Source organism: Oxyura jamaicensis, chromosome 3 (genome assembly GCF_011077185.1).
Source record: "Oxyura jamaicensis isolate SHBP4307 breed ruddy duck chromosome 3, BPBGC_Ojam_1.0, whole genome shotgun sequence".
In the NCBI taxonomy this organism is placed as follows: Eukaryota; Metazoa; Chordata; class Aves; order Anseriformes; family Anatidae; genus Oxyura; species Oxyura jamaicensis.
This window is the reverse complement of record NC_048895.1, coordinates 105,663,239-105,677,004: the sequence shown is the minus strand read 5'-3', so window position 1 is coordinate 105,677,004 and position 13,766 is coordinate 105,663,239. Positions and strand designations below refer to the sequence as shown.

The following is a 13,766-nucleotide window of genomic DNA, read 5'->3' as shown; positions in this document are numbered from 1 at the left end:
GAAATATTAATTGTCCAGAGGTTTATGCCTTCCGTCTTTTGGTTATTAGGTGTTGACAACCGTGCTGTGGTGATCTCATGAAGTCTGTGTTTACTGATTTATTTATTTTTTTTTAATTTCATAATAGTCAAGTTGTGAAAGAGATGGATATGAAACTTGCTTCCAGTGATTTTTTTATCACTTTATGCATAATGATCTACGTAACACTGATTTTTGCCAACATCTTTCAGAGATGTCAGATGTAATTTTGTGTTCACTGATGCTAGACTGTGTGCTCAGATGTGAGTATCCAGATATGTTTATTTGTGGTCAGCTAGAATGGGCATGACATCATGCACAACAGGGTAGATCGAGTCTATTGTCCTGAAACTTAGAGCTGTTAGGAGGAATTTCATGTGGTGTGCCATGTCTCAGTGTCTTAGTCAAAAGATCTATTTATTTGTATAGTTTTTGTACTTATGTGCTGTGAGGTATTCGGAAAATTGTTTCTTTCGTATTAAGCGCTGTTCTTCAGAAGAACTATGTATCATGACTAAAAGATGGCTTTTGCACAAGATGGGGGCAGTTCTTACGTTCCTCGATCAGTGGTAGTGAGTCAAGCTTCAGTGATAAAGTGGTGGGAAGCATGGGAAAGTTGCAGTAGGGAAACACAAGGGAGAAGGGAAACAAAATAGGTGGAGAAGAGAAATGAATGGATTATTAAGTGTATGACATTTAATCTGTGATTTCTTTCTGTTTTCTAAGGGCACTCTTCCCCAGTAATCAGTTTTAGTCCACTAGAAATACTCAGCTCATATGGTACATACCCATTAAATCAATACCTATTCTGAGGAGTATGTTATGAAGAGATTTAAATAAATTTCATGTCTAGTCATAAAAAATACAGAGAGCTTCTTCACTTCTATGCTAGATATTACTCAGTTGCCTGGGTAGCTAAAACTGGTTAAGATGTTTTCATACAGTAATGTTAAATTACTGTTTGTTATGTAGGTATAGCAGAGAGACTTTTGTTAGTGAGATGCAGCAATGAATATATATTTTTGGAAGTACACTCAAATGGCAGATGACTGCTATATGAGCTTCAGCCGCTAGGTGGTAGAATATTTCAATATTAACACGAACTTTGAAGATAGATAAATGTTCTCCAGGCTCAACTTCTGACTTCGATCTATGCTTTTTTTTTTTTTTTTTTTCCCAGATATTTTCCTTTCTGATGGGTTGTTCAATAAAATGATGCTTCCAAACAAATGTAGACCTCTGTTCTCAAAGTTTTCATCAAAGAGATCATAAGTTAATACTAAAACTGCCTGTTAAGGTCAAAGGGCTCCAAGAGAAAATGTTTTGATACATTCTAGTTGTAATAAACAATAGTATTGAGTGTGCCTCAGTTTTTTTTGTAGATAGAATCTAGTGTGTGTAATGAAATTACTGTGTGCGTATTATAATTGATAGAGTGGCTTTAGAAAACAAAATTAAAAAATCCGTTCCTGCTTTGATCTTCAGTTAAAAGAGAAATACCTTTTGTACCACGTACTAGGTTTCCATTTATTCATGCTTAAACAGAATGACTAGAACTGTTCGTAAGCTTAAGTTGTAATTTTTATTGTTCTTTGAGAGTAGGGGAGAATCTCATATTTGTAGCCAGATGTATTGTATTTTAAATGCTGGGGGTTGTGCCTTATTTGGAAAGCCAAAGATGATAGGGATAAATGGCACAAATAAAAAGAGTTAACCAAAAAATATTTAAATCTTTCTGTCTGTGAATGAACAGCCTGATGTATAAAGCTTACTGGGACTGTTAGTTGTTGTAATGTACTGAAAGTTCTCGTTACTACAGGCAGATTGCTGTAGTTCTGGCTTAAAATTTAAAAGCAACAACAACGCGTTTGTGTATCAATATATGAAACCAATAATGTGCCTTTGTATATTTTACAGACTTTTGCTTGTAGGAGGCTGTGAAACAGATGAAGATGGAGTATCTAAAGCAACTGGTTGTGGGATATCTGCTTGGAGAGTTCTATCAGGATCTCCCCATTATAAACAAGTCACTAGTTATCAAGATGACATTAGAACAGTAAGTATATTTTTCTCATTTTGTTGGATGATTATTGTAATTAGAATTATCTAATGGGAAGTTCTGTATGTATCTCTTCTTGAACAATAAAACCTTAACTCAGTGTTCTGCTATTTTATAAGTAAGTTATGGTGTGAATTTTTAAAAATCTCTTTTCTCTTCCAGCATTTGTTTCTTTTCTGTAGTATGATCTGAACTTTTTAAGTTTTTGATTATGGCTTGTGGATTTTTTTTAATGGGTCAAACAAAAAAAAAACACAAACCAAATGTTCCTCCTACCCCCGCAGTTTGTAACATGTAAATATGTGAAATATGTTGTGTACTGGGATATGTCACCCTTTTTTTACTGGAAAAAAAATATATATTTGCCTGTTCTGTGACTTAATAAGAAAAAGCAGTAGAACTGAAATATTAGTTTGTCCAACTCCTGACTTCATTTGATTCTGATAGAAATAAATGTTTGATTTGGTAACAGCTACCATGTGGTAGTTTGTGAGTGAATGGCAAGGAACTGCACCTGGGAAGGTTCAGACTGAACATGAGGAAAAATTTATCTGTGGTGAGGGTGGTCAAACAGATTTCCTGGGGAGGTGGTTGATGCTCTGTGCCTGTCAATGTTCGAGCAGCATTTGGATAATGCCCTCAGTAATATGCTAACTTCTGGTTAGCCCTGAAGAAGTCAGTCAGTTGAACTAGATGATCTTTGTAAGTCCATTCCAACTGAACTATTGTATGAATAAATAAAAGGATACACTGAAATCAGCTTATAGTGCTAGGACAAATTCCAATATTTATTCTTATAGCAATTGCATTAAACAAAAGCGAGGTCTTCATGGTCCTCATTTCATTGCAATGAGTAATGCTTTTCCATCATATGATACATACATACCCAACAAAACAGGCAAAGTTATCCTTGCATTATTTTAAGATAGGTAGTTTTAGGGAAGCTTAAGAACTTTGAAAAATTGTTTTGCTACTTTAAATTTGACTTAGCTTTTGGTGCATAAAATGATGTATGGGATTCTTTCATTTCATGGTATATTTCTGTTCTTACAGGCACAGAGAAGAGGATTATTAAGGATTATGAGTTTAAGATTTTACAGCAGACGGGGAACAGAACAGGTATTAAGGTGTAGGTCTACCTCAGAAATGTATTCTACTAACATAATTGTCCATTAATGATTGCCTGGGAGACTGATTTGAAAGGAGTTTTTAATTTAAGCAACTAAAGAATTTACATTTCTATAAAGCTTATCAAAAATAGTAAGCTTTTAATTTTAAATGGAGTAGCTTCTGTGGCTTTTTTGAAAATCCTATTAGTTCATCTCCTGAAGCTTGAATGTTGGTGTTTCCAGCATAATGACTGGAACAGTTTTAGTGAAGCAGAGTTCAATCTCAAATAGAATGTAAACCTTCATTCAAAAAGGGAGATGCAAAAAGCCACCTAGTTATTTGGTAATGAATATAATGAACATTGCATGTGTACGCTCTAAAAGAGACTTCGTTGTTGTGCTGATCCTCCTCAAATACATGCCTTGAGGGGGGGGAACGAATATCCCCAAACCAGCTGCTTCCACTACCTTACTCCTACCTGAAAACAAACAAAAACCCACTTCCCTTACAGCCCTAAATTTTCATACATTAAATTCAAATCAATCATTCATGGCTTAGATAGGGAAAATGGAGACTTAATTGTTGCTGTCTGTTATGAGATACTATGGAAATGTTTTCCTAAATAGTTGCAAAAGTTTATGATGAGTCGAACTTCTACTAGCAGGATGCATGTGAAACTAGCAAAACTGCTGATCAGAAGCAATTTGTTCTTAAACAAACACTGGGTATGTGTCTTGTATTCTTTTCTCCCTTGACAGAGTGAGCGGTAAGTCTCATCAGATTGAAGTGGTGGCTTATGCCTTCTATGTTTCTAAGGTTTTGTGCATAGTACTTTCAGCTTTCTTCTGCATGCCTTTGGGGCTACCCATGTGGTATCTGCACCTCATTCTCCTGTCTCTTATTTAGTATTTGTGTATAGCCTTTGTTTGATTCCCTCACCTTTCCCTCCTTGTATTATTTTTTTAGAAAGCTTTCCCCATGTGGTTTACAAGGAAGGAGCAGTAAAGAATTTACTTCCCACCCTTCACTGTGTCCTGTGGAGAGAAAAATGGCTTATATGAAGTTATATGGACTTGGGAAATAACCTTAATAGATTTTTGGGATGTTTAGGTGACTAGTTAAAAGAAGAAATTGGATGCTTGGTTGGAGGGGGAAAACAGATCTTTCTGAATCTCTCTCAAGGGTAGAATGGGGAGAGTTTTTATTTCCTTCACTGAAAATATAAAAGAGAAGGCTGAAGTAAAGTGGAAGTTTACTGGAAGGCTAGTACTGAATGTAAGTGTGCTAAACTTCATCATCAGTGCACTTGCCAATACCAAAATTACCAAGGAAAGCAGAAACTGTTGTTACTGAATGTTTTAATCTAATTTCTGAGCTTACAGTTTAGATCTGTGAGCTATATTTTACATTCTTAGTAGGAAATTGACAACAGTATGATGATGTGACAGGCACAGCAGCTAGGGGACTTGGTTTTAAGAACTACCTGTGTTTGGATTAGATTGTTAGAATTGGTAACTTAAATGGCAGTTTTAAAATAGGGAGTGCCAACCTACTGAAGCTTTAAATGTCTTGTTCTGCAGTTCCCTGAAGTTGACAAGTTGTTTACCAAGGCAGCATTGACTGCTTTGCCAAAGGACTGATTAATCTTTGTAGATAGCAATGCTTGGGTTGTAAATTTGAACGTATTAGCAGCCACACGGCTGCTATTTAAGCAGCAATAGGGTTGTTACCGATACTAAGTAGATATTTAACCTGTGTTAAAATCTGTGGTATGCACCATTGACCGTTCATCTTAATGGATTATATATTTTAGGTATATGTTTCTAAGTCTTCTAACAGTCTCTTGTTCTTAGCACTCTGTGCATGCAACTTGATTTGTAAAAAGAGAATTACCTTTAGTAGACATGCACTATCCTTGAGAAACTAGAATACAAATTGCACAAATTACAAATACAAATTTACACTCTAGATAATTAAGAACATAATTGGAGAACACTTAAGAGTTATGAATATTAGAAAAAAAATATAATTTGCTTTAAAAAAAATCTTAATATGCCTTCCATTTTGTGTAAAAGCAAATTGAAAGCTTGAATTTAAGCAGTGCTCTCAGTAAGTTGCAAACCAGTCAACAGTGTGAGAACAAGGAGCAGATTACTTGATCATCATTGTTTCTGTGGCATAGCTAGAACTTAACACAGCCAAAGAAATAAAATAATTATATTAATAAAAAGCTAAAATAACCAAACAAAATAAAACCACAAAAGAAGTCATCTTGAAATGGTATCTGTTTTTAACTTGCTGTAGATTTTGTATTAAAACTTCTTGATCATATTGAAGTCCAGTAACTCATCTATAGTTCGCTTATGTTGAGATTATTTTCCAAGAGGGGAGGATGTTGCTTAAAAATTGATTAGTGTCAGACTTGAATAGTTCTAAATCCTAGATACTGAGTATTTAGTGTTACTATAGGATGAATGTTTATTAAAAAGCATTTAAAAGTGAGCTACGCTAACAAAATCAAATTCTGTGATTAATATAAAGTTTTGGAAATTTACGTGCTTCTCTTTTTCAGTGAAGACTAGACTGAGAACCTGATGGTGGCATGCACAAATGAATCTAAATTCTGTTTTCAGAAACTGTTATGCATTGCCAGGGCACTAAGTTTGGCTTTAAACACCAGTGTATATTTTCTCTGATGGAAATAATGTAGAGATGCGGTTGTAATTGTAGAGGAATTCATGAATCCTTAATATTAAGGAAATGGTTAGGAGCAAAGGCACTACATTTTGCCTGTAAGGAAAACGTCATCCAGGAGAAGTAATGTAATGTTTTGTAGCTTTAAGGTTTACTTACAATTGTTGAATTATTTCTTCAGTATGGCCTTAATCTGATATTTGGCCTATTGCTGCTTCCTCTGTTGTTACCCAACCAAAAGTCTGCTACCAGGGAGAGAGAGCTGAGCACTATGCTGCATTTTGGTAGCCATCTTTCTTGGAAGATGACTATGTAGGCAGGACAATAGAAAACTGAGGCTGCTGAATGATTTCTCTAAACAGATGGTTTAAAAACAGCCTGCAGACTTCCTCCTGTGTTCTTAGGTTTTATTTATTATATAGAATGTGATGAAGAAGTTCATGTTCTCAGAGTTTTGTTAGCAGTTGTAGAATTCTTCATTTATATAGGTAGTTTTTACTTTTCCATACTTTTCCAATTGTTGTTTTACCTTCATTTTAACTTTTAAAAAAAAAAAAATTAAAGCATATTCAGTTTTCAAGTTGACCCCTTTTTTTTTCCTGAAAAGATAAGAGATTTTTGTTTTTGCTGACAATGTTTGGCAGGATGGAATTTTCAAGATGAATCTTTCCCCTGATGGAGCTCTTCTGGCAGCTATTCATTTCTCAGGAAAACTGACAATCTGGTCTATTCCATCTCTCAGACAACAAGGAGAATGGGACCAAGCTGACCAGGTAAGAGGGACATAGGTGTTTAGAAACTTGTGGTGTATGTTTTAATGCGCTGGAGATGTGTTTTCCTAGGAGATGAGAGAAGTTCAGATGACTGTGCTTTAACTGCATACTGTCATTCCAGTAAACTCAGGAGCCTTGTATTCTGACCTGGCACTTAGCCATGTTGAACCTCATCCCGTTGGCCTCTGTACATTGGCCCATCTTGTCCAGGTCTTTCTGCAGGGCTTTCCTACCCTCCAGCAGGTCGACACTTCCCCCAGCTTGGTGTCATCTGCTGAGTTAGAGTACACTCAATTCTCTCATGCAAATAATCAATAAAGATAATAAGGAGGATGAGCCCAAACACGGACCCCTGGGAAACAGGGTGGGTAACTGTAGCTTAACTGTAGTTAAGCAGTTGGATCTGGTTAAATTGTATTAAGGAAATGAGTAGTGTATCTTTTTCTTCCTTTTACTTCTCTCCCCTTTCCCCTTCCTTAATTTAATTGTTTGGAGAAAAGTTCAACTCTTCAGCAGGTGTATGTTTTATGATCAGGAAAGGTTTGAACTTATCTGGGAGTGTTTTCACTGAAAAATGAGTGGGTCAGGACTGAAGTAAATACGCAGGTTGTCTGTGTTATAAAAATCTTCTTGCATATTAATCCTTCTGTTTTTTCCTCTCACGTTTATGTAGCCAGGTTATGATGAAATCAACCCAGACTGGAGTCTCTCTAGTGAAAAAAGAAAGAAAATAAAAGGTATGTGATGCAGTTGAATTGTTACTTTAAATTACTGTGTGGTTAAAAGTATTTATACACATATACAAGGATATGAAATGGCTTAATTAAATCACAATTAGGGTGGTTGACAAGATTGTATGTACGATTTGAATTCGTAGCATGACATAGCTAAATGAGTGTCACAGTATAGTTTTTTAAAATCCTCTCCTAGGAATATTCTTGTAGCCTTAATCGTAAATAAGAGGGTATTTCAGCTGGTACAGGACTTCATTTATTATTAATCATGTGATTATGACTAGAATGCTGAACAGTCAAGCAGTTGTCTTAGGTTGTATCAGAAGCTACTACATCATAATATAATGACGAAATTACAATCATTATAATACATTTTTAGAGTCCACAGTCTAAAACCTAAATTTACCTTTACCTCTTCTGTCAATGTCAATAAATCTTGAATGCTAACAGAATATAAAGAGATTACTTCAAAACTCTGAAATTAAAGGGCTTTCTGTCCTGTGGCTGGTTTTACCTTTGGTCAGTATTCTGTTCTTTTCCCAAAATTCAAGTAATTGCATGCAGCCATCTATCCCCTAGATAGTGCATGACTCTTCCAAGAGTGCAGACATCAATAGCTATTTGTGATCCATTTGCTGATACTTCTAAAAGCTCTCTGCTTCTTTGTGCTGTTTTTCTTGGTGATTTTTTTTTTGGGTTAATTCTTCTGGTCTTTATGGGTAGCCTGCTAACTAAGCACTGAAGTAGCAGAAAAGTAATCAGCTGATCTATTTCTCTGTCCTTTTTGGGTAATGGTTGGCTTTTATTAGAGAGGTGGGTCATGATAATGTATTAAATTAAGCTAACTCTTTGAGATGAACATTTTTGTCCTAATACCCAATTATTATAATACAAACAATCTTAGAAGTGATTCCAGCTTCCATCCTCATCTGTGGTAATTTTTTTTCTTGTTGGTGCTTAAATTTTCTTAACAACCAAATCTTGTAGGCTGTTTCAGGAGCCTTGTTCACAGTTGTCACTTGTCCCCAAAAGCAATGTAACTTGTTCTCAGTTTCATCAATATAACATTCCTTGCCAGGGAGACTTGATCAGGGATGGATTGGGAAGTATAAAATATCAAATATCTTTATCAAATATCTAAATTCTGTCACGTTTTCTGCAAGTAAATCAGTTTGCTGTGAACTTTTTTCTAAATATTATTAAAATAATAATTAAATATTAAAATAATTATTATATTATTATAATTAATTTTATATTTTATATATTTTAATTTAATAATTTATTTTTTAAAATTTAATTTAATTTTTAATTTAATAATTAATAATTTAATATTATAATTAAATAATTAATATATTATTATATTATTATAGTTAAAATATAATAATAATAATAATAATAATATTTTCTAAATAATATTAAAGAAGAATACTTAGGTTAAGTCAAAAATTGATTTCCCCCTCCTCCCATAACAACTTTAGTTAATGCAGAAGTGATTTCAGTAAACTGCAGTTGTCCCAAAATGCAAACTTAGTGAAGTAAGGATGCATATAAAATAATAAAATGTTTGTTAAATTAGGCCATCAGATGAAATCTTTTAATAGAAGCCACTTCAGTTCTTATCTGGTGTTTAAAATTATCTTATGTTATGCTTTCTTATTTCTTTCTTTTAGATAAAGAATCCTATTACCCACTGATAGATGTAAATTGGTGGGCACATAACTCTGTGATTCTGGCTCGCTGCTCTGGTGCGTTAACTGTGTCATCAGTCAAGACGTTAAGAAACTTGCTGGGAAAGTCATGTGAATGGTTTGAGAGTTCTCCTCAGGTCACTTCAGCTCATGATGGAGGATTTCTAAGTCTGGAGGTGAAGAATACACACTTAATTCTGGAAAGCAATAGAAATAATTCAGTTTTGTATATGTAATCCTAAGGATGTTGTGTGCATATGTATGTTCACGATCATTAATAGGAAAAGTGATTCTGCTTCCTTATCTCTAGGCAGACAATTCTGAACATCCTGCAATTCAACTGTCTTTAAGTTACTTGGCAATTAAGTTGTTATATAGACAGCAGATGAAAAAACTTGTAGAAGCCCGAGTCTGAATGAAGGGAAAGGAAATTCTGCAGGAAACAGTTTGTGTCAACAGTCAGTTTTCACTGCTTCTTTGTTAGTGCATTTGAAGAATACTGCAAGAATGTTGCACCCCTCTCCCATTTTGAAACAGGTGCCTCTTGAGTCTATTTAAAAGAAATACGGAACAAATTGAAATTAAGATCAAGTTGTGCAAGGGATTGATCTTTTTTTTTTTGTTAATCCTTAGTAGGATTCCAGACAGGAGTAGGACATAAATTTGGTAGTGAATTTAACCAGAAGTTTTCTTTGAAACATAACTGGCTGTTTCTTAAGACTTGCACTAAAATAGGCCTTAAACATCTTAAACGAACAAAAAAAAATATTTGTCAGAATATCTCAATGTGTACCAAAGCTTGCATGTATGTTTTTGGAAAGGTTTATTATTCTAGAAATCAGATATAGCCAGTGACTTGCATGTTGTAGGAAGAAGAACATAAGGAAGAATAGTCTGAGATGACATTTGTATTGAAAAGAAATACATACTTGTGCTTAGCTAAGAGTTGAAAACATTCTCATACACTGGTGGAGTAAGCTATGTAACAGTGTACTGAGATTAAATATGTCTCCATAGTTCTGTACGCTCTGGGTGGTGTAGGATAGTCTATCTAGTGCAATAGTAGGTTACTATTAACAAAACTTTGCCCTTGATTTAGTAGGTAAAGGATGAAGTCTCAAATCAAGGAGAATATTAATCAACCTGAGAAGTAAAGGGTTTAAAGGAGGAATAATGTTGATGCAGAAATCTGAAGTTCTGGAAGCGCAGGTGTACTCTATTCTCACCAAGCTAAATGAAATATACTAGGTGGAAACTTTGTATTCTACCCCTAAGAATTGTTTTCTGTGCAGTGTGAGATAAAACTTGTTCCAAAAAGATTACGCTTGGAAAGCAGACCTGGTGATGAAGATGAGGGAGAAGATGACTCTGACTCTGATGATGAAAATTCTGCAAAGGACAGATACTTCAGCTACCTGAAGCAAGGCCTGTACTTTGTGACAGAAATGGAACGATTCGCTCCACCACGAAAACGTCCACGTACTATTACAAAGAATTTCCGCCTTGTTAGCTTGAGGTCCACAACTCCAGAGGAGCTTTACCAGAGAAAAGTGAGTATTGAAGGGAAGGTTGTATCTGATAATGAGCTTTACTTAGACGTATTTAAAAAAATACTTTAAAAAATACTTGTTATATTAACAGTGGAACTTAGGCACGCATTTCTAGGGGGTTTCATAGCTGAAAGTGGGCTATATTATCTAATGTAGGTGACCATTGTTTATAAACCATAATAATTCAAATAAGATGTTTGCAGGTAACTGTGCTTCGTTAGTGTTGGAATTGTGCTCATGTGAGTGTTTACAAATAATGGAGAGGCTAAGCAGAGATGTTGAAAGAAATTAGTTCAGTTTGTTATTGTCCAGAGAATGGGTTAACTTACACTCTGATATTAATGTAATTGGCATGCATGTTTTTTCACATATAATGTACATAAAAAGTAGTCCTTGGACATTTTTATCACAGAAGAGATGCTTCTTCATCTTGAAGACTATTCTAGGCAGTACTTTGTTTAGGATATTTCAGTTCTGATGGCGAAGCAGTCAAGTCTAATAGTTATTAGAGTTTCCAGGAGATGCTAATGTCATACTGGTTGCATGAACTTCCTCCTTTTTATTGAGAAAGTCTCTGTTTTTCTAAAGGCTTCTGTCAGACCTGGGTCTTACTCATTCCTATCTTATAAGCCATTCACTTTCCTACCTGCTTAAGCATACCCATAGTAATTATCCCTCTACCCGTTTCAACACAGAGAATTAATAATTGATTGTTTAACGTGGAGACTTTCATTTTCATGTGTTTGCTTTTCAGATTGATAATGAAGAATATGGAGAAGCTCTGTCTTTGGCTCAAGCATATGGCCTTGATTCTGATCTTGTTTATCAAAGGCAGTGGAGGAAATCAGCTGTTAACGTCGCTTCAATTCAAGACTATTTGGTGGGTTTGTTTTTGTGACTTTTAGGCTTTCTTTTCAGAATGCCTTTGTTATCTTTACAGAAATTGAATTGTGTTCTAATTTATGCAACGTAAATTGGTGGCAGTTTGGAGAGCTGTCCTGCAAATTCCATTTGTGTGTCATGTGTGAGAGAGTGATCTTGTTAATTTAAATGAAGGCTTGATTCAGAGACCTTAAAAGTTAATGGAAATCTTTCCTTTGGAATATCTTCTAATTGCAGTTAATAGCTCTAATATAATCTCTTTCCCACATGTAGCAGTAGATTGTTTCACGGCAAATGAATAATAATTAGAAATGGAATACATTTAAATAAAGTCCAGGTATTTTAGAAAATCATGTGGGAATGTTAAGTTGGTATCCATAGCTATTGCAAAGGTTGAATAACAAAATTTATATTAAATCTGACCTGTGGCTGGACTGTTTCAGTAAAATCCAACATGGGTTTTCTTTGTTTACCTAACTCAGCAGACAACCATCATCAAAGATGCACAACCTAATGGTGCAATGATGCAAAATCTTCTATGAGATCAAGAGAAATAGCAAGTAGTTTTATTTATTTCAAGTCATATAAAATGCCAAAATAAGATTTTCGAAGTAACCATTCTCCATATACTATGTCATCTCAACTGAAGATTGGCATATGAAGCCAATAATACTTTGTGACCACTCTGTGTCTATGGTCATCTGTGACAGAAGAGACAGATATTGAGAATAACTCAAGCCCTGTTGGGGAATGCACGAAATCTATAACATCTGTATCTTTGGCCCCAAAACATCACATTTGATACAGGATAATCAGGAGTGATACTAATTAGGGAGCAGAAATAACAATTTATGTTGAATTTATGACGAACCTGATCTCCTTCTATGACCAAGTGACGCGCTGGGTGGATGAGGGAAAGGCTGTGGATGTGGTCTACCTTGACTTCAGCAAGGCTTTTGACACCGTTTCCCACAACATTCTCCTCAAGAAACTGGCTGCTCTTGGCTTGGACTGGCGCACGCTTCGTTGGGTTAGAAACTGGCTGGATAGCCGGGCCCACAGAGTCGTGGTAAATAGAGTCAAATCCAGTTGGAGGCCAGTCACTAGTGGCGTTCCCCAGGGCTCGGTGCTGGGGCCGGTCCTCTTCAATATCTTCATTGATGATGTGGATGAGGGCATTGAGTGCACCCTCAGTAAGTTTGCAGATGACACCAAGTTAGGTACGTGTGTCAATCTGCTCGAGGGTAGGAAGGCTCTGCAGGAGGATCTGGAGAGGCTGGACCGATGGGCCGAGGTCAACTGCATGAAGTTCAACAAGGCCAAGTGCCCGGTCCTGCACCTGGGGCACAATAACCCCAAGCAGAGCTACAGGCTGGGAGATGAGTGGTTGGAGAGCTGCCAGGCAGAGAAGGACCTGGGAGTGATGGTTGATAGTCGGCTGAATATGAGCCAGCAGTGTGCTGAGGTGGCCAAGAAGGCCAACAGCATCCTGGCCTGTTTAAGAAACAGTGTGGCCAGCAGGGCCAGGGAAGTGATTGTCCCCCTGTACTCGGCTCTGGTGAGGCCGCACCTTGAGTACTGTGTTCAGTTTTGGGTCCCTCGCTACAAGAAGGACATGGAGGTGCTCAAGCGAGTCCAGAGAAGGGCTACGAAGCTGGTGAGGGGCCTGGAGAACAAGTCTTACGAGGAGCGGCTGAGGGAGCTGGGCTTATTCAGCCTGGAGAAAAGGAGGCTCAGGGGTGACCTTATCGCTCTCTACAGGTACCTCAAGGGAGGCTGTAGCGAGGTGGGGGTTGGTCTGTTCTCCCACGTGCCTGGTGACAGGACGAGGAGGAATGGGCTAAAGTTGTGCCAGGGGAGGTTTAGGTTGGATGTTAGGAAGAACTTCTTTACTGAAAGGGTTGTTAGACACTGGAACGGGCTGCCCAGGGAAGTGGTTGAGTCACCATCCCTGGAGGTCGTCAAAAGACGTTTAGATGTAGAGCTTAGGGATACGGTTTAGTGGGGACTGTTAGTGTTAGGTCAGAGGTTGGACTTGATGATCTTGAGGTCTCTTCCAACCTAGAAAATTCTGTGATTCTATGTTCTTGTTGTTGTGAATGGTCTGCTATGATCATTTGTCATTTGTGCGCTCTTTTGCCATGTAAACTCTGAGGGAATTATGTTTGTTTTTTTTTGCATTCTTTGCTTCTCTTTGTATTGGTGGGCTATATTCAGTGACCATTGATTTCCTTCAGGATGCAGTTTCTTGTGCTGGA

General features: G+C 36.5%; 1 protein-coding gene across 2 annotated transcripts in view; it reads left to right on the top strand.

The window, feature by feature from the left end:
- Positions 1 to 13,766, top strand: part of NBAS (NBAS subunit of NRZ tethering complex) — a 178,875-nt gene that overhangs the window by 17,765 nt on the left and 147,344 nt on the right. For both annotated transcript variants that reach the window (XM_035320545.1, XM_035320544.1), the window contains exons 10-16: positions 1,936 to 2,074; positions 3,131 to 3,196; positions 6,526 to 6,654; positions 7,328 to 7,391; positions 9,059 to 9,252; positions 10,369 to 10,626; positions 11,381 to 11,506. In XM_035320545.1, coding sequence (XP_035176436.1) covers positions 1,936 to 2,074; positions 3,131 to 3,196; positions 6,526 to 6,654; positions 7,328 to 7,391; positions 9,059 to 9,252; positions 10,369 to 10,626; positions 11,381 to 11,506 — 976 coding nt within the window. The remainder of the gene's footprint in view (positions 1 to 1,935; positions 2,075 to 3,130; positions 3,197 to 6,525; positions 6,655 to 7,327; positions 7,392 to 9,058; positions 9,253 to 10,368; positions 10,627 to 11,380; positions 11,507 to 13,766) is intronic.